The sequence below is a fragment of the Myotis daubentonii genome, chromosome 7, assembly GCF_963259705.1.
Source record: "Myotis daubentonii chromosome 7, mMyoDau2.1, whole genome shotgun sequence".
In the NCBI taxonomy this organism is placed as follows: domain Eukaryota; kingdom Metazoa; phylum Chordata; class Mammalia; order Chiroptera; family Vespertilionidae; genus Myotis; species Myotis daubentonii.
The window spans coordinates 32,834,674-32,853,885 of record NC_081846.1 but is presented as its reverse complement, the minus strand read 5'-3'; the positions used below and the strand labels follow the sequence as shown (position 1 = coordinate 32,853,885).

Genomic DNA, 19,212 nt, shown 5'->3' with positions numbered 1-19,212 from the left:
GATGCCCTCCTCTCCACCCACAACACCTCAGCCCAAATTGGGACTTTTATCAAGTCTGGAGAGATCAGCTGGGTTAATGCAGACCTGCCTCCCCAACCCAGTCATGATCAGCACAGAATTTGTAATCTACCTGCATCTTTCTTTAATACTGATTTTACTCAAGATAAGTAGCAAACCAGGTGAGTTATTTTTAAATTTTGAAAACCAGATGTCTTGTTTCTAAACACCTCTGAACGCACCTATTTCCCTGGGTGTTAGATACTTACAGCACTATCAAATTCAATGCTTGTAATTCCTGCGTTACTGCCAGAGAGGGAACCCTTGAACTCACACTTGTCTGGATAAAAAGAAAGATGGAGGAAAGACAAGAAGGTAAAGCCATTATGTAAGTTAAAATGGGGCACCCGAAACACTGGAAGCCAACTATATTGTCAAAACAGCCTTCCTGCACCATCACAGAATCAACCAGCAGGACAGACAGAATATGAGACATTTCTAAGAGCAACGAAGGTATATGTGGATGCAGAGCCTAGCATTTTGCATGTGTGTTAAGCTGTCCTTTTAGAGAAATTTAGTGTATATAGGCCATGTCAATCGACTTAGAGACCGAGTTTCATTTAGTTGTTATTTCTCAGTAAAATTTTCTAACTTACATCATAAACACATCTTTGGGTTTGATCCGTGTTTGGACCAACTTAACTCTGAACCATCAACTTTTCAGAATCCAGGTGTGATCACTTCAGGAATGTCTGAAAAGAGCTTCTGCTTAGTTAGGTGTAAATGACTAGTCATTAGAATTCCAGTTAGCTAGTTTGAAATTTCTGGAGTTTGTCTATGCACTTACTCTGTCCATGAACCCCAAGACTCTGGCAACCCAGCTGCCTGCCCTCCCTCACCAACAGACTCAGCTACCGCTCCTGGGTCCCGCTTTCACAGAGCTGGCCCCACACACAGAAACTTCAATTATGCAGACATAAGCTTACAGGATTACAAGTCTCGATGATGAACTGATTACATTCCTTTTTTATAGGGTGGCTTAAGGGTGACCTAGACAAGCTAGGAAAACAATTAGGGACCCATTCTAAATCAAGTTCATAAAAGGGGAGCACAGGACGAGAAACATTCCAATGTTATCTCTTGCTCAGCACTTCTAAATAATAGCAATATGAACACTGGTTTGGAGCTGTCAAACAGATTTAGGGCTGGGATTACTAACCTGGTCTATGAACTCCACCTCTATACTTACCTGAAAAATATAGCACATTATATGCCTCTTCCTGGATCTTAGCTTTCATTAGATTTTTCCAAAGTAAAAAAGGGCCAACATCCACTAATTAAGGTCTTTATTTAGATTACACCTTTACAGACCAAATTATTACTGCAAATTCTAAGAAACAGCTCTCTGACTTATGCCCAAAATAGTCGTCTACTTGTTTGGCAGCCAAAATGCAAGAAGTGATTGATAAATGCTATTCCACACAAGAGATTGATCTCAAAAGACCAAACACCTTGTTAAAAGTCAAAAGCTCTTTTATCTAGAAGGCACCAAGGGAGGTTATGTTAACGCTGTTTATAGAAGTAATTACCAATGGAGCCTCTGCTTTGATAGAAAGAGCAAGGATGGGTGTTCCTACTGGGTGGAGAGTGCCATTCTTCTGATATTTTAAAAGAGTAAAAACAGGACACCCCAAACTATTTCATAAACAGTCTCTTGGACTTTGTACCTTCCAAGGTTCAGTAAATATTAGCCAAGAGGAACAAAACTGCAGACTGAACAGGCTGTTGTGGACTAATTCTAATGGGCTTCAACTAGTTGTAACTGCCAGGGATTTAACTAATGAGCCACTTTCCTGAAAATCAAATGCCAGGGCAGACACACTTGGGGCTTTACTGACCACCTGTTCTAACAGACAGACTGCTCTTCTGTAACCACAGTGATCTACAGTGTTCTTCAGCAACTCTACAGCTTAGGGGAGGCTGTCATGGAGAAAACAAGGGACTTGAAACTTGACAAAGTGGTTCCTACAAAAACCTTCAGCCTATTCTTTGACCTTGCTTTATTAAAGGTATATGTATATTTAACTGAATCTCAAAATGTTGAAAGTGGGCTATGTTGTAGCTTCGGCATTTTAGGAGATGGGTTCATTAACTCCCATCTTTCAAAATGCCATCCCATTTCTGAGAGCTCTGAGATCAATTCTGAAACAAGGTCTAATCAAAGACCGTGTCTTGATCTTAGGGTCCTTGTCTGATAAGCTGCTTTTAATTTTCCTTTAAACCTGCACTTTCTTGGAAGGTGTTCTGATTAGTATATATTTGTAAGACACAAACATATCCATAACTTTACAGTATTTTCCAGTCACTGCTTGGAAACGCAGAGAAAACATCATCAGCTATAAAGTGCAACTGAGACAGTAATGATGCTCTGGTCAGGCTCCTTACACAAACTGTGCTTTGAGAAGATGAACAATTCAAAGGTTGCCTGAAACCAAGTCAATCAGATGTCACAGCTTCCTTTTGTACACTCTGAGATCTCACCTCCGGACACTTCCCAAAGCTTAACCCTCCGATCCATGCCACCCGTGGCCAACAGCCGGGATCCGGGACTGAACTGCACAGCGTTGACTTCCCCGTCATGAGCATCCTGCAAGACAAGCACCCTTTCAGACCCAATCACTGCCATTCCCAGGAAGAAACAGCCCAATACAAGTGAGCCCTCTGAATGTCTCACGAGGTTGAACGTTCATCCCTAATGAGAAGAATCTCATCATAAACTACATCGGGTTCCTAGCGCAGGCTTTCCTAAGATTCTATCATTTTATTCTTATAGCTAACAGTTCCACTTATTTAAATACAGTGCAACCTTTCAGGATTCAAAATCTGTGTAAACTGCTTCAAGTTTGTTGTCACATTAATCTTATTTCTTTTAAGAATAAGAAATTTCAATTTATATTCTTGTATGATCTTAATAGCTTTAGAGTAAGAGTGTGATTACCTGCTTTCCTTTTGGTCCAGATTGCATGAACACATATCACATTATGTATCTAATTAACATACAGCATGACTTCTCATGATAAAGAAAGCTTTTATGGCTTTCCTAACAAGGATATTCTAACATGGAGTCCCAATATGAGCAGATGCCAGTGCTACTGAGGCACAGCAGTGTTAGAGTGAGATTCTATGCGGGCACTGACATGTATGAGCAGTGTGACTTCTGGCAAGTTCCTTACCTTCCTGAAGCCTCAGTTTGCTCATCTATAAAAAAGGACTTCCAGAAGTCTTGTGACTTAGGACTGTGCCTGACTACAAGACCTTCAACAAAAGTTAACAGGTGTTAGTTGGGAGAATTTTAGTTCATCATAGGGAAATTACTAAGACTGGCTTCCACACTGGAACACATGATATGTCAAAATGGCATCTGTGGTCAGGATAATAAAGGAAACCAAGCAAAAAGCATCCCATCCTAGATTGAGAGGAGAAAATGCCAGAAGTTGTTGCTATAATCTCTTCTCTTTAAGACCCTGGATACGGAATAAAATTATTATTGGATGTCAGCTGTAATTAAAACATAAAAATTTAAAGACCGTGGCCAGGCTGGTGTGGCTTAGTTGGTTGAACATCAACCCATGCACCAAGAGGTCGCTTGATCCCCAGCAGGGGTTGTGCAGGGGGCAGCCGACTGATGTTTCTCTCTTTCCCTCTCCTTCTCTCTCTCTAAAAATATCAATAAAAACATATTTTTAAAAAAAGACCATGGGTACTAAAATATCTATGGATAAAACAATGTCTGGGACTCTGCTCCAACAAGAATGTGCAGGGGAGAGACAGTAAGATGGAGAAACGTGGCTAAATGAAGCTGCCAGACTGCATGATGGTACCCCAACGTTCTTTTTACTCTCCACTCTGATGATTGAAAATTTCCACAATAAAATGGAAAAAAAACCAAGACCATGAAAAAATGGATTATAAACATTAGATCATTAGGTCATCAATCATTTGCCCAAAAGGTTATTTTGGGAAGACAAAATCTGATCTTCACATTTGCCTGGGACTGAAAAAGATGCTTACTTAACATATTATTTCGAGCATAACTGGATATAAAGATCATTTTATTATTTCCTTGCTTGGTGATCTGATTTCCCGTCCCTCCTGTATCCACTGCTAAAAAGCTGTATGACAGGAGACCAAACTTTTTAGCTCCTGTAATTCCCTTCCTTGTCTTTTAAAAAGAATATGTCTTTCTATTGAAGAGGTCTCAGATTGAAAACTTGAGATCATGCACCATCACACCCATGGCTGCCCTCGTCACGCTCCTGAAGGCTGGTTCTGTTGGATAGTTGTCAGCTGTGAACTGACCACTCTCAGAAACACACACTGACAGAATCCCAATTATCAGCTGCTCCATTATCCCATGCACATGACTTAAATGTGATAGGAGGAAAAAATGGGCTGCTGGGAGCTGAGGGCAAGGAAGGGACTGTGACATTAAGTGCAATCAGACCTTTTACCAATCATCATTGACCTCTGTGAGGTGCCAGGCCTGCCAGGGAACCACAGGAGCACAGTGGGACTTTCTTTACATCTAAGGTAGTTCACTGTGTGCAAATATCCAATTACTAAAGTTTCTCCTGATGCCTAGAACGGAAAGCTCCCCCATATAAATCCCATCTCATTTTTATAACAAGTCTTTCTCTCCCTGAAAGCTGGCTCCTCTAACTCACTGCAAGAGTCAGCCCAACTTACTGGGATCTGCTCTTCCTGTCTGCCTTCCCCCCCCTTCACTTGAGCCCTGAGCCAGGCACTCTCCTGTTTCCACGCTGGCTCAGCCTCCCCAGCAGGGACCACACTATCCTTTGGTACTAGGACCCAGCTCTGAACTCCAGCTGACAGTACGATACCACAATGGCTTCTGCCAAGAACTGCTCCCAACCATGTGCTCCTAACGGTCAGAAGTCCCACAGATAGAGGTGGGAATCATGAAGCCAATAGTCACCCTACTGACCCTTCCAAACAGACCATGGACTAGACTCTTACTCTAAATTGGAACCAACTGGTGATAGCGATCGCATGAATTACTAATTTCTCACATCTCTAATTATTTGCCCTTGCCCCATCCCTCATGCTTCCAATCCTCTCTTAGCCAGTCCTGTATTACGGAGGGTGGCTGTAATAAATTCTATCCTCTGAAGCTAAGCAAAATGTATTAATCCCTTTTATCACACAGAGACAGGTGCAAAGGCCTGATATAAATAAAGCAAGAAAGAGTTTATTAGCTGCAGCAGGAGAAAGGACCCTTTAATTGTCACACTGTTACCATACTAGGCTTGGTGTGGGTTTGGGGAGAAACCATACTTACAAAGACACACACTGCAGTTGTTGGGACCCTCACTTCTTTACTAGAACCAGGATGAGTATCCGCATTGTCATGAGGTACCGGAAAGGAAGAGACAGAGCGCCTCCTAAGAAGTAACATAAAGGAGAACGTTAGAAAAGACCGCACAAGGCTACTTGTCCATCAACCTCAGAAGGGAGTCAAAGACCTTTTTATCAATAACTTCTTTTCCCTTTTAGACCCTTCAAACTACAAAATGACTGGCCGAATCAGAAACATCCTCACTCCAGGACAACTGGGAAGATAGGCAGCACATACTTGTACTCCCCTGTTTGCTAACTCATGGATTCCAAAACTCAACATTGAGAAGAGTCCTGAACTACTGCTTCCCAGTCCATAAACTACTGAAGACTTTCTGAACATAATCTAAGTGCGAGCTCAGAAAGAGCTCGGTATTTTTGTAAAACAATTTAAAGACGTTTCTATGCCTAGTCAGTCATCCTCAGCATACACTGTGGTCAAGGCAAGTTGAACACATGCCAAGAAAGAGCGGTGAGAGCGTGGCTGCTGTACAGAGCTCAACCTAACCGCCCCCACTCAGAGGGCTGCCGGCATTCCTAGGAACATGCAAAGCATCTTGGTTAGAACATGGACATAGATGATGGAGGGCAGTGAAGCGTTGATCAGCTCAATTATCAATGACCCACACCCACATGCTGGGATAAGAGTAGATAATATTTTCACCTGGCAGCATCAGAAGAAGAGTGATGTCCCAAAATGGGAGAGTCGGACAGACTAAGGGATAAGGCCAGAGATCAGCACGCAGCAAGATTAAGAGAAAGGAAGTTGAGGAAAAAGAAAGAAGCTAAATGAAAAGCTGAAATTAAGGCATCTGTATATTCTGTACCACTGACATTCTGGTGTACATTAAAAAAAAAAAAGATAATAAATCATGTACATATATACTTAGGTATATTTACATACATATCAACAAGGAAAGGTGAAGGTTTCTAACCTACCCAAAGATATTAGTGATAGAATCCAGAAGGCCTCCAGCAGGCTGCGAGAGTCGCTTACTAAAGAGGAGGGGAGGATAGGTTTAAACCTTAGGAACATTTTGCCCAAATAATCAATCAATAAAAACAGTCCACAAAAATAGGTTACCTGGGAGTATGTTTCCCACGAGTTCCCAAACCCCAGCTGAGAAACCCATTGCGGTACAAACCACCAGACAACAGTGGGAAGGTCGGAGGGAAACCCAGCCTCAAAGTTTTAAAAGAAACAAGGCTCTCCAGAATTAAATTAACTTCCTTGGCAATAATGCTTTTGAAAATGAAACTGTCTAACTGACCTAATAATTTCTGGCTATTAATATCCAATCCCCATTCTTTCAGTCCTGTTTAACCAAATAAAAAGAATCCTGAATCCCAATACGAATTAAACAGTATGATCTAAACCAGCAGTCACCAACCTTTCCGACCTCACGGACCACTGGTTGGCGACCGCTGCTCCAAAGGTTTCCTTAAACCAGCAGTTGCCAACCTTTCGGACCTCACGAACCACCAGTGGTCCGAGGACCACCGGTTGGCGACCGCTGATCTAAACAATCACCCTGCCTAATAAGGTTGAACTGTCATTTTTTAGGAACCGTTGAACTTTTTCTGCTTCCCTTCACAGCAGGTGGCAACATTAGAGGACGGCTTGCCTCCGTTAAGTAGACTGCAAGATGGGGTCACTGAGGAGCCTACTGATCTCTGCGGTTGTGCAAGAGGACCGGTGCCCCAGCACAGAGGCTTGGGTGCATCAGATTGCTGTCGTGGCCACAAATGGGCTCTGTGAAACTGCACCTGCATTCTCCTTTCCTGGCCAAACCCATCTACTTACGTGGCTGCTCTGCTGATGGCTCGCATGGGAGAGGTCTCTTCAGTGTGATCAGAGGTCTCATCCACAATGACTTCAATGTCATCATCCCTGGAAAGAAGGGCAAGAAGTAGAGTCTTTGATTCTGCTCAATCTGGACCAACAGGATTTTTGGTTTTTTTTTTTTAATGTTTTTACTGACTTCAGAGAGAGGAAGGGGGAGAGGGGGAGAGAGGGGGAGAGAGGGGGAGAGAGAGAGAGAGAGAGAGAGAGAGAGAGAGAGAGAGAGAGAGAGAGAGAGGAATAGAAACATTGATGAGAGAGAATCTTTGATTGCTGCCTCCTGCATGCCCCCTACTGGGAATCGAGCCAGAAATCAGGGCATGTGCCCTGACCAAGAATCATACTGTGACCTCCTGGTTCATGGGTTGACACTCAACCACTGAGCCACACCGGCTGGGCTCAACAGGATTTTTATGATGAGTCTGTTGTGCAAATGCCAACACCATTTCCCAGTAACATACCACTTATGTGACTTTGCTACGACATCAATATTTAAGGGTTCTCTGGAGAAAAAGGAGCTGTCATACTCTGAACAATACTAAAAGAAACATTTAACCTCCCTAAATCATATCCAGAATTCAGCTGAAGACAACCTTAAAAGTGAGCTTTTGATCTTTTCAGATCCCACTTAGAAAGCAAATAATGGTTTATTAAGCCCAGAACCACATAACCAGCACATAACTTCTTGCCATCAGAAGTCTGGCGAGCGCCGAAACCGGTTTGGCTCAGTGGATAGAGCGTCGGCCTGCGGACTGAAAGGTCCCAGGTTCGATTCCGGTCAAGGGCATGTACCTGGGTTGCGGGCATATCCCCAGTGGGAGATGTGCAGGAGGCAGCTGATCGATGTTTCTCTCTCATCGATGTTTCTAACTCTCTATCTCTCTTCCTTCCTCTCTGTAAAAAATCAATAAAATATATTTAAAAAAAAAAAAAAAAAAAAGAAGTCTGGCGAGCAGCTGAAGGCCTCCTGCCCTTGAACAACTGGACCGTACTCACCAATACATAGTTCCCTGAGACAGGGAAGGGACTCAGATAGGGGCAGCTACAAAGTATAAGAAAACAAGTAAAGGGAGAAGGTCCTGTTGAATAAGCAAAGGGACCCATAAAAGGGCAATGAAATCAATAGTTGCCTTAACAACTGTTTTAAATATTACTTTAATAATATAAAAAACAGGAAAGCAAAATTTAAACATAATTCACTTACACTCTGGGTAGTTCATGTTTAAACTACTCAGTGCTCCTGCCCCGGCCGGGTGTCAGTTGGTTGGAGTGTCATCCAGTCACCAAAAGGTTTCAGGTTCAATTCCTGATTTCTCTTTCACATGGATGTCCCCCCCCGCCCCCCACTCAAATCAATCAAAATATTCTCTGGTGAGGATTAAGAAGAAGAAGAAAAAAATTAAGTCCTTGGTGCTCCTGACATTTGGAGAGTCCAACGCATTTCACACAAAGCCATCAAGTCACAGGAACACACTCCTTTGCTATTGCTCATCCTATGGATGCAAGAGCGCCTCTGGAATCCACTGCCCTCCCCCCCATTTTCCTGGTAGGGGGAAGTCAAGTAATTATTTTGGTCTTAATGACCTCCTACCGAGTTTCAATCTTCATGGAGAAGTAAAATGATAAAATGTAATAACCCAAGACTGTATCAACTAATTTTTGGATTCATAGGAGCTTGAAAGCAAGATTTTTTCCATGATTATCTGGATTAAGTAAGTATATATGTAAGGACCTGTTATCAAGCAAGTTAAACCAAGTCAAAGAAAACTTATTTTCCTTGGCTATTGCATCTAGGGTTCCGTGTAACTGAACCCAGCCTGGGCCAGGATGTACAGGAAAACAAAGGTAGGTCCGAAGAAGAGAACAAGGCTGGGCTTTCTTTTCTTCTAGGTTGTGGTTCTGGAAGTCACTTGTGTTCACACAAGGGTGACAACAGACCAGCAGAGATGGCAAGAGTAGCAAAAATGAGTTGAGATCATGTAAATGCTTTAAAGTAGAATTTTAAAGCCATAAAGGTACTCTGAACTCTACAAAGGCCCAGGGCCATCAGAAAATACAAGGGTTTGGCAACTGGTTATCAAAACCCTTCAAAGATGTAAATGTCCTTCCCTCCAGAAACTCCTCTCTTAGGGAAGCACAGAGACTAAGAACAGGCCTAGACAGACACCCCTGGCTTTGCATCCCAGCTCAGCCCCTTGGGCAGGATGCTCCATCTGTCTAAATCATGTCACACCTAGTCACCCACTTATGCTGGCAAATAGATGGACAAGCAATGCTCTGGTGGACAAAAATAACAAAGCTGTAATTTTAAGAAATCAAACCTCATTTCCAGGTCAATTAATTTATTTACATTGCAGTTTTGTCAGGTTCATTTTCCACCTCTACAATTACAGAAGAAATGTCCATTCTGCATCTACAGCAAAGGCTTGGTATGAGAACCTTCTTATTTCCCTATAAAATAAGACCTTTGTCTGCTAGGTGACTCCTAAATGAATTTCAACCACCCCCCTTCATTTATATGCAAGCAACTTTTTAAAAACCAGATCATAATTCTAATGCCATACTCCAGAATACAATTCAACAGGAAAAGAACACATTCTGAATTAGAGACAAAAGGAATTCAGTCATGAAAGCTCCCACCACCTCAAAACAAAGCTCTGGGTCTCAGGGAAGGTTCTCCACCCTGTCTCCAGATTAGGAAAAGCTCCAACTGATTCAATTCCTTTTGTTCCAACAGATCCTAGTCTTCACTTATGCTTCAAGGATTTGCCCAAACATCCATTTAAAGCCACAAACCAAGAGCAAAAGAACCCTGCCCAGCATAACACTGCCCCAAGCAGGGGGAGAAAGTGGGTCAGTAGCAACAGGAAAACAGGGAGATTGTCACGAGTTAAGGGTGCAGGTAGTTAGAACTCACAGCACATGAGGGGTGTAAAGAGGAACAACTTTCTGGAAGGTAATGAGGGTTCTTTCCTTCCTTAAATCTTTTACATTTCTTTCAGCAATCCATAAAATGGTTTTATAGAAATCAAAAATATATTAAAAAGAGAGAATCAAATTATTCAGAGCAGTTTTGATTGCATATCTCTACTTACTGTTCAACTGGTAGAGGTTCTTTCGCTGCTTCTGCAAGCTCTTTTTGCAGTCGGGCTTGTCGCCGCCTATTAAAAAAGAAAAGAAAGCCCACTACTTATGTTTGCTTAAAAAATGCATGGGGCTTTGGCTCTCAATAAACTAGCTCTAATAATGTATCTAAATATTCAGTGCATTCAAAATAACAACTGCCCTGAGCAAAGACTCCAAAGTCCCAAATCCATACTGGTAACATTGGTAAAGATGCTGTTATAAAGGATGTCAGAGCAAAGCCTGGAGGGAGGATTATCCTATCTAATAATAGACAAACATGGTAATTGACCGTACCTTCGCTATGCCTCCCACTGGCTAATCAGCACGATATGCAAATTAACCGCCACAAAAGATGGCGGTTACCTTGCATACACCAGCTGGGAGCGAAGCAAGCCAGGCGGCCAAAAACAAGCCGGGAGGCGGAGGCAGGAGCGAAACAAGCCGGGCGGCGGAGATGGGAGCGAAGCCCACCTCAGCGAGTTTCGCTCCCTTCTCTGCTTCGCTCCAGCCGTAGGAAGCCCTATTCTTGCAGGAATCTTCCTGCAACGGGCCTCTAGTGTTATTAGAAAAAGCAGTGAACCAGCAAGGGAGAAGCCTGTTGGGACCCAGGGCCTCTCAGGACAGAAAAGTGTATACAGGGTTAGTCATGGCTGCAACTTAGTTTCTACAGCAAACAGCCTCACACCGACATACCAAGAGCATGAATAATAATAGTTAAGCTTCACTTACAATTTACTTGTTCCTAGCTGAGTTTTATTACTTTACAGTTTTTAACTCATTTAATCCTCATAACAATGCTTTGAGGTTGAGTGCCATTATTCCCATTTTACAAATGAGATTAGGGCTGAACACAGAAGCCTCGCCTGTGGCAAAATCTTAATGCTGTCAACAGTTGCATCCACTCTCAAAATTATTTTCATTAATGTTTTCTGGTTTTCCCCCACGCTGTGGTAGGAGCTGCCAGGTTTGTTTCCTTCTTTTCAAAGACCTAGGTTCCACTTTAGCAAAAAAGAAACCTATTAACTATGGATACATCTCCTACCTTGAATCCTTTTCATTCTCTGCATTGAGGCGATTGGCTTCCTGCGCTTTCTCGGCCATCCACCTGGTGACCAGCTCCTGGTTCTCCTCCGAAGTTTTCCTCAGTTTCTCCTCCAAGGCAGTAAAAGTGATCTGCAGGGCATCATATTCATCCTTCAGGGTCTGGTTGGCTCTCTCCAGGTCCTGCAGTTTACTGCGTAGTTCTTGGCACTCTGTCTCCAGATCAGAGATAGTCTGCAAGCATTCTGCAATTCTGAAAGCACAACACAGGGAAGAAATGGCACTTTGCAGGAGCCCCGCTGGGGGCCAGAGGACCTGGCCAGGTGCTGGAGCTGTATGAGCTCGGGCACCAGCAGTGACCTCAGCCATCACATCAGGCACCATGCAGGAGACTTCACTGTTATTACACCTCACTTAGAGTCCAGTCCCAATGGTTTACAGGACAACCCCATTAGGAGAGGAAGCATCTGGGGTCAAATTCATCCAGATAATGAATTACTATTACAGCATTTTTCAGAAAAGCAAAATTTGAAGAGAGGAAGCTTCTGGTGCTTAATGTGAGCGGTCAACAGGGGCTTAAGAGGCTGGAAATCCTGTGTATTCCATCAGCTCTATCATTCACTGACTGAGAATGCCCGAGGAAGTCCCTCATTTTTCTAAGCCTCTAGATATCCCTCTCTGCACGTTAAGGAAAAAGGCACAATGACTCAGGCTTGAGTCTCTGTTTATCTTATCTGCCAGGCTTCTCTCCAATCAAGAATAATCCTGCCCACAAACTCATCCCTGCTCTCAAGGACCACACACTCTTTATCTTGGGCCATTTCCACCACAGAAGATACCAGCTCCCATACCCAGCGGCCATGGGGAGAACTATGAATGCCCCAAGGACATTTGCAAGGGCCAAAGGTACTTCCCAGGAGTATGTTGGGAACCTGGAAGATTGAGGGCTCTGTCCTGGCCTTTTCCATCCTTAGAGCAGGAAAAAAGATCCCAAGCTATACTTGCACAAAAATAAAACTCTTGCTGAGTCCAACGTGGTTACCATTTGCCACTGATCACCACTGGCCCTGCTCACAAGAGTACAGTAGATAAAACAGGGGCATGATCCCACAACCAGTCCCAAAGTAGGTGTTGTCTCTACTCACTTTGCTTCATTCATCTGCATCTCCCTGTCCTTCTGCTGCATTTGGTTATTCAGGTCAATCACCAACTGAGCTAACTGGGGGGTAAAGAAGAATACTTTAATAAATAAGAGATTTTAGAGCCTCGTTGAAAACTAAATAACAGTGGGTTAAATTATTTTTAAGAAAGAAAAGGTGCCTGTGGGTTGAGCCAAGGCAGGAAGAAACGAGCTGGGTGGTGGAGAGGAGCTGAAGGGCCCATAAGGATGCTCATGGGAATGGTGGGGGCTGGTCCCTGTTGAAGGCAGGCTCGGATGGGTGAGAAGAGCTCTAGGTGACTGATAGGTTCCTGCTGAGGACTCTGTCTACCCCTGCACCCCAGCTATCTTTTCAGACTCTTCAGCTGATAAAATGATCAATTCAGCTGATTTGTAAATTTTATTGTATTTTTTCATAATGTGTCATCACAATACCATTGAGAGTTAACATAGCTCAGGATTTAATTCTAACGATTCTTTCTGAAATTTCAGGATTCACTCTCAAAAGATTTTTAAAAAAATTATTTTCTTTATTGACATAACACTGGTTTATAATATTATAGAAGTTTTAGGTGTGCAACATTATATATCAATGATGGCGAACCTATGACACGCGTGTCAGAGGTGACATGCAAACTCATTTTTTTGGTTGATTTTTCTTTGTTAAATGGCATTTAACACATTGTTTGCAGGTAGTTTTTATCACGTGCTAACAGGTGGCACGGGCCATTTTTGCAGTTGAATAGATTGATAACCGTTATACCTGGAAGTACATACATAATTCACCATTGTATGTGTTAGAGACCCAAATATTGTCCTTTGGAATTCGTATATCTGCATGTTAGAATCCCTTTAGAGCAATAAAAAAGTATAAAAACAAACGTATTTATACGTTACCCGCATTCTACCGCTAGTCTATAAAAAAAACGTATTAATACGTGTCCTGCGCTCTACTACCAGTCAACGTAAAATGTATAAATACGTTCCTGCATACAATGTGTTAAATATATAAAATAAATATCAAAAATATAAATCTTTGTTTTACTATGATTGCAAATATCAAAAAATTTCTATATGTGACACGGCACCAGAGTTAAGTTAGGGTTTTTCAAAATGCTGACGCACCGAGCTCAAAAGGTTTGCCATCACTGTTATATATAATTCGACCGAAAGTCTAGTTTCCATCCATCACCATATAAGTGACCTCTTTACCTGTTTCACCCTTAACCCCCTCCTTTTGTCTCTGGTAACCACCCATTGGCTATCTGCTTCTAAAAAGCTTTAGATCTTCAGTGGACCAAGCAGAAAACTTCTTTCCTTTCAAATTTCTCCACTTGTACCTTCCATGCTATCTTAGAGCATGACAACTGGGCAGTTATCTCAATGGCTTGCCCTCTTGCTGATGGAAACAAGGCCCTCACACCTTTCCCGTTGTTTCATTCCCACAGATAGAGCTGGTGATGCCACACGAAGCCAGCCTGCCCATCCTCCCACTAAAAGACCCACAGAGAGTAGAAAACAGACAAGGAGAGCAGCTATCTTTACCTCCCCACGTTTCTTGTGCAACTCAGTCAGTTCTTCCTGGTGTTTCATCTTCAGGTGGGCCATTTCCTGTAGCTGGCCATCATTCCATGCACCATCATGTCCGGGACTGAATTCCCAAACAAGGCAGATGAAGAGAATGTGCAAAAAAAAAAAGGGGGGGGGGGTGGATCAGACCCCTTTCAATCAGGTAGTGGAACAATAACTTCAGAATTTCAAACCATGAACATGACAACAAAGCCAATAAAGCAGGCCAGTCTCTCCAGGCCAGTGTAGTTATACGCCACATAAACCTGATGGAGAAAGTAGGAGACCAACCACTACCCAAACCACCACGTGCTTTCAGGAAGAAAGGGTAGGTTCCAGAATAAAGGTTAGGTAACTATGGAAGAGACAAGCAGGCTGCTCACCAGGCAAGTATGTGAGCACCAACTCTGTGCCAGGCACTGCTCCTGCAGCTTGACGAAAGCAGTGCACAGAGCTCTGCTCTCATGTGACTGACAAGAAGTTAAGAGCAGACAGACAATAAGTAACTACATAAAGGCAGGTGGTCAGATGTACTGAGAAAAACTTAGTCGGGTACAGAGTGACAGGGGTCCTGTTCTATGCAGGGTGATTAAAGAAGGCTTCTCTGAAAGGTCATACAAGAATGGAGACGGGAAAGAGGTGAGGTACAAGCCTTGTGGTCCATGAGGGCCCTTCTAAGCAGAGGGAACAGCAAGTGTTGGAAAGGCCTAGACGAGGGACACAGATGGCGTTCTCCAGGGATAGTATGACTAGAGCCAGTTGGGGAGGAGCGGGGAGGTCAGGCAGAGCCTCACAGGCCGGAGGACTGTGGCTTTTACTGGGTATGACTGCAAGCCATTGGAGGGTTTTGAGGAGAGGAGAGACTTTGGTTTTAAAAGGATCACTATGGTTGCTGGGTGGAGAGCAGCATGCAGGGGACAAGGGTAAAAACAGAGTGACCAGTTAGAGCTATTATACAGCCCACAGTCTGGGTTAAGATAGTGCAGCTCAGATGAAGGTGGTAGCAGTGAGGGGGTGAGATGTGGTCAGATCCCAGCTAGATCCATTCTGAAGAGAGATGACAGTATGTGCCCTTAAATTGGATGTGGGGTATCAGAGATAGGAATAAAGAATGACTCCCAGGGTTTTGGACTGAGCAACTGATAGAATGTAGGCGTCACCTACTAAGATGGGAGGGACAATGGGAGAAGCAGGTTTGGGGGAGGGCTGAAGAGTTCGGTGGGGATAACCAAGTAGGTATGTCCACCAACCAAGTGGAAATTGGAGTCTGAACGTCAAGTAAAGAGGTTCTAGCTGGAGGCTGACATGTAGCAACTGAGTTCAGACTGCTTCAAGGACCAATGGGGTTCTGGGAACTCTGCAGGTGTTTGCACAGTATCTCAGAAACAGCAGCGCAGGCAAGGGGTCTCAGCTGGAGCTAAAGATGTGAATTATCAGACCATCGCCCAGGGTATGTACATGAATGGAGGAAAGGAAGAAAGCTGGGATACCACTACCTGAAAGGAGGGGAGAACTGCCTCCTCCACCACTGATAAGGAAATACAGAGGGGAAAGTGGGAGGGGGGAGAGCACGATGCTCCCTCCAATTCCCATCTCCATCTCTAAAGTTTTATCACAAGTTCAAGCACACAATGCCTCATCTTCTGAGGCGACCTAGTGCTTCCCCAATCTTATGAGAAATCATCAACAGGCCTGGGTGATTAACTGCATATGTGGATTAGAAATTATCTTTATCAAATCTCCTTATGTTAATGCAGAGCAATGGGGAATATGCAAAATGTAAAAGCCCTCTTAAAAGGAGTTGGCATTCTAAAGAAGAGCTGGAGACTAGGGCAAGGATACAGGTCACTCATGCCACTTCAAAGCCTCCTACTACTTCCAATTTTACTCAAAATAAAAGTCAAACTCCTAACAATAGTCCATCAACAGTGCTTCACTAGGTAGGTAAGAGTCACCTAGAAGGCATGTTTAAACACTCCCGAGCCCCACCCCAGACTGATACAGGTCTGAGATAGAGCTGATAATCCGTACGTCCACTGGCTGATTCACAAGGACTCCTGAGTAGCCATGGACTAACACAGTGGTTCTCAACAGTTAGAGGTTATCAGGATCACCTAAAGGGCTTCTTAAAACAGATTAATGGGGCCCCACTCTCAGAGTTTCTGAAAGAATAGGTTTGGGGAAGGACGCAAGGCTTTCCATTTCTAACAATTTCCCAGATGCTGCTGTTCAGGAAGCATACTTGGAAAATTACTGGAATCCACGATATTCAGGCTGAAGAGTTTAATTTTAATCTATTTAGTAAGCAAGGGGATTAAAACACTGACAAGGGAAGTCAGATAATTGATAGTATTTTTTAATTTTATTAAATTTATTGGAGTGACCCAGGTTAATAAAATTAAATAGGTTTCAATTGTACAATTCTTTTAAGATTAATAAGGACAAGACGCACAGGACTTAAGGAGACAGGAGGGAGAAAGGAAACTTAAAAAACAAAAGGCCCAAAATGGGATCACTTGTGCTAAAAGCCTATAATCCCAAACCTACATTTTATATCTGATCTAACTGCAGTTTCAATCTCTCTCATATGAGTCAGCCAGTTTAAAAGTTTCTGATCAACAACTAGAGGTAACCTGTCAGGTGGACCCTTTCCATTTCCTCCCTCCTCAAAGAAAGAGGCTATCTGCATGATAAAAATCCTTGGGATAATAATTCTTTCTTTTCTTTTGTTAGTAATCCCTTGCCCCACCCTTCCTATAAAAACTTCCTATTTTATACAACTTCCAGTTGCTAGATGGGATGTTGCCAGATTCACAAATTGTTTAATAAATCCCATTAGTTCTCCAAATTTACTATTGAATTTTTTTAAAAACATAATCACCCAGGTAGCCATATTCTGTGCATAACTTATCACACTAGCAAACACCCCTTGAACTGGTGACCCCCATTAGACCCACTTCCTTAAAAATGGGCACTGACTTATTCGCCTCCATATCCCTAATACCTGGCTCACACTACAGTCACAGAATGTCTGAGTGCAGAAGGTGTCACAGTGCAGGGATGGAAGGGCAGGTAACAAATGAAGGGGAGAGGGGCACAGCAAAGAAATAAAAAATAAAAATAAAAAAAATAAAGGACAGATGCACTCGAGACTGTGGGAGGAACCAACAGGCCCAGGGAACTGACTATATGTGGAGGGGCAGGTCAGTGAAGGAAAAAGGAACCATAGATGACTCATGGAAAATAAAGAACCAGGCAGTCAGGAGAGGCCTGATTATGGACACACGTTTGTGGGGAAGGAAAGACCCCCAATCAAATTACCACCCCTGTGATATTCAGCCAAAATAATTGTTTTTACATTTACTTATAGTACCTTTCCAAGCAAATGAGTTTGTCAGAAAAAAAATATATATACAGAAATATAGTAACCAAGAGTCTAGCCTGGTAGAAATAAAATGCTTCAAGTTTTCAATCGATTGATTTTAGATGAAAAGGTGAAATGGTATTCTCTATACCTGAAATTGACTAGAAGACTGAACCGAGTATTTTCAATGCTACAGAAGACTCCCAACAGGGTCCAGCCAGGCACACTCTGCTGAACTGTTGTTAGCAAGGATGGAACCTGGGCCAGCCCATTTGTTCCTCTTTCCCATCTGGCCAGATGTGGAAACATGCATGGCAGTTACACAGCCCATTCAGCTACAGGAGTAAAGATACGTCTTAAGCTACATCTAGCATTTGTGGGATTTTTAAAAACCCCAAATTACCATTAACCTTGTTCTTAAAACTGTTAACTAATATGCAAATAAGAATGGAATTTTAGAGCAATAATGGCTACCGTTCTCATACAAACCATCAAATTTAATATGGCAACATGAGCATATGGAAAAAGACAGTAAGACTCTAGAATGATTCCAATTACCCTGCTTTGAAGACTGGCTTTCAGGTTTTTGGACCGTCACCCTCAGAAAGAAATATAGTTTACATAAATGACCCAAGTAAACACATCAGACCCTCATCATGAACTCATATATGCATATTTAACAAGACAATACTCATCCTTCCTATAGAAACGCAGACCTTTCCCCTAATCTTTCTTAAAAGAAAAAGACTTGTTGCAACCTGTTAGTTTAATTTCACAATCTACTAAAATATGTTGAAAAAACAATGAATAAAAAGGATCAAATAGACCTGTTTTGTAGAAAAAGCAACTTATGGCAATCTGTATTAAACAAGAACTATGTAAATCTGCTCAGGAATGCTTACTTGTCTGATTATTTAGAAAATGTGAACCCTGACTGGCTGGAGAAGGAACTGGCCAAGTACCGCCTTAAGCAATTTCTCTAGCTAACATCTTACCAATAACCCTTCAAGGTGGGTAGGTGGGAGAACCTCTAAAAAATATTTTAGTTATCTGGCTTCAGAATCTTATCTAAAAAGAGCTGACAAAAACTAGAGCGCAGAAACAGTACTTGGTTTGCTTCTAAATTAGAGAAATGAACTGAGACTAATTTCAATTCATGAGAGGTACAAATTATACAGGATAGTTTCAAAATACCTTATCTCATGCCTGTTGGGTATGTCCGGCTTTTCTGCTTGTAGCTTCTGGGCCAGCACTGAATGAAGATCTGACTTTTCCAGCAACCTGTTATCTACCCCCCAAAAGAGAGAAAATCAAGTTATTTATTATAACCTACATACGTGTGTTTACTACTTAATGTCATATAAAGACTTGGACCACCCACACACACACAAAGACTTGGACCTAAATAAATGGTTTCACTTTTATTAAGTATCAAAGTACTAGGTACTGTACTTTGTCACCAATTAGAGCAATTATCCAAAATTCAGGAACATACACTCCTTAGATGCTGCTTGGCCTAAGCAAGAGGAACCCAGTCAAGGGACCCATGTTCACCCTATTAAAGGCAATGGAAAATGCTTTCTACTCCCACAGTTACCCATTTCTACCCTGGAGTAAAAACTAAGAAGTCAAAGATCATTTTGAGATTTCTTGCTCAGGAAACTGCGTGGAAGATGCTATTGTATCAGAGAACACATG

The 19,212-nt window shown here is 42.5% G+C and overlaps 1 protein-coding gene and 1 non-coding gene across 4 annotated transcripts in view; both read right to left on the bottom strand.

The window, feature by feature from the left end:
- The window catches only part of ATG16L1 (autophagy related 16 like 1), a 34,077-nt gene that overhangs the window by 11,475 nt on the left and 3,390 nt on the right, over positions 1-19,212 (bottom strand). The window contains exons 2-12 of one of the 3 annotated variants that reach the window (XM_059703597.1): positions 18,709-18,802; positions 14,127-14,232; positions 12,568-12,641; positions 11,424-11,675; positions 10,351-10,416; positions 7,217-7,303; positions 6,352-6,408; positions 6,077-6,127; positions 5,357-5,459; positions 2,539-2,644; positions 267-337 (exon numbers count right to left, since the gene is read on the bottom strand). In XM_059703597.1, the coding sequence (XP_059559580.1) occupies positions 267-337; positions 2,539-2,644; positions 5,357-5,459; positions 6,077-6,127; positions 6,352-6,408; positions 7,217-7,303; positions 10,351-10,416; positions 11,424-11,675; positions 12,568-12,641; positions 14,127-14,232; positions 18,709-18,802 (1,067 nt within the window). The remainder of the gene's footprint in view (positions 1-266; positions 338-2,538; positions 2,645-5,356; positions 5,460-6,076; positions 6,128-6,351; positions 6,409-7,216; positions 7,304-10,350; positions 10,417-11,423; positions 11,676-12,567; positions 12,642-14,126; positions 14,233-18,708; positions 18,803-19,212) is intronic. The other 2 variants (XM_059703598.1, XM_059703599.1) reach the window with 2 other exon arrangements.
- On the bottom strand, positions 4,252-4,523 carry LOC132238974 (small Cajal body-specific RNA 6). Its single transcript, XR_009453937.1, has one exon. It is a non-coding gene; the product is annotated as a small Cajal body-specific RNA 6 (non-coding RNA).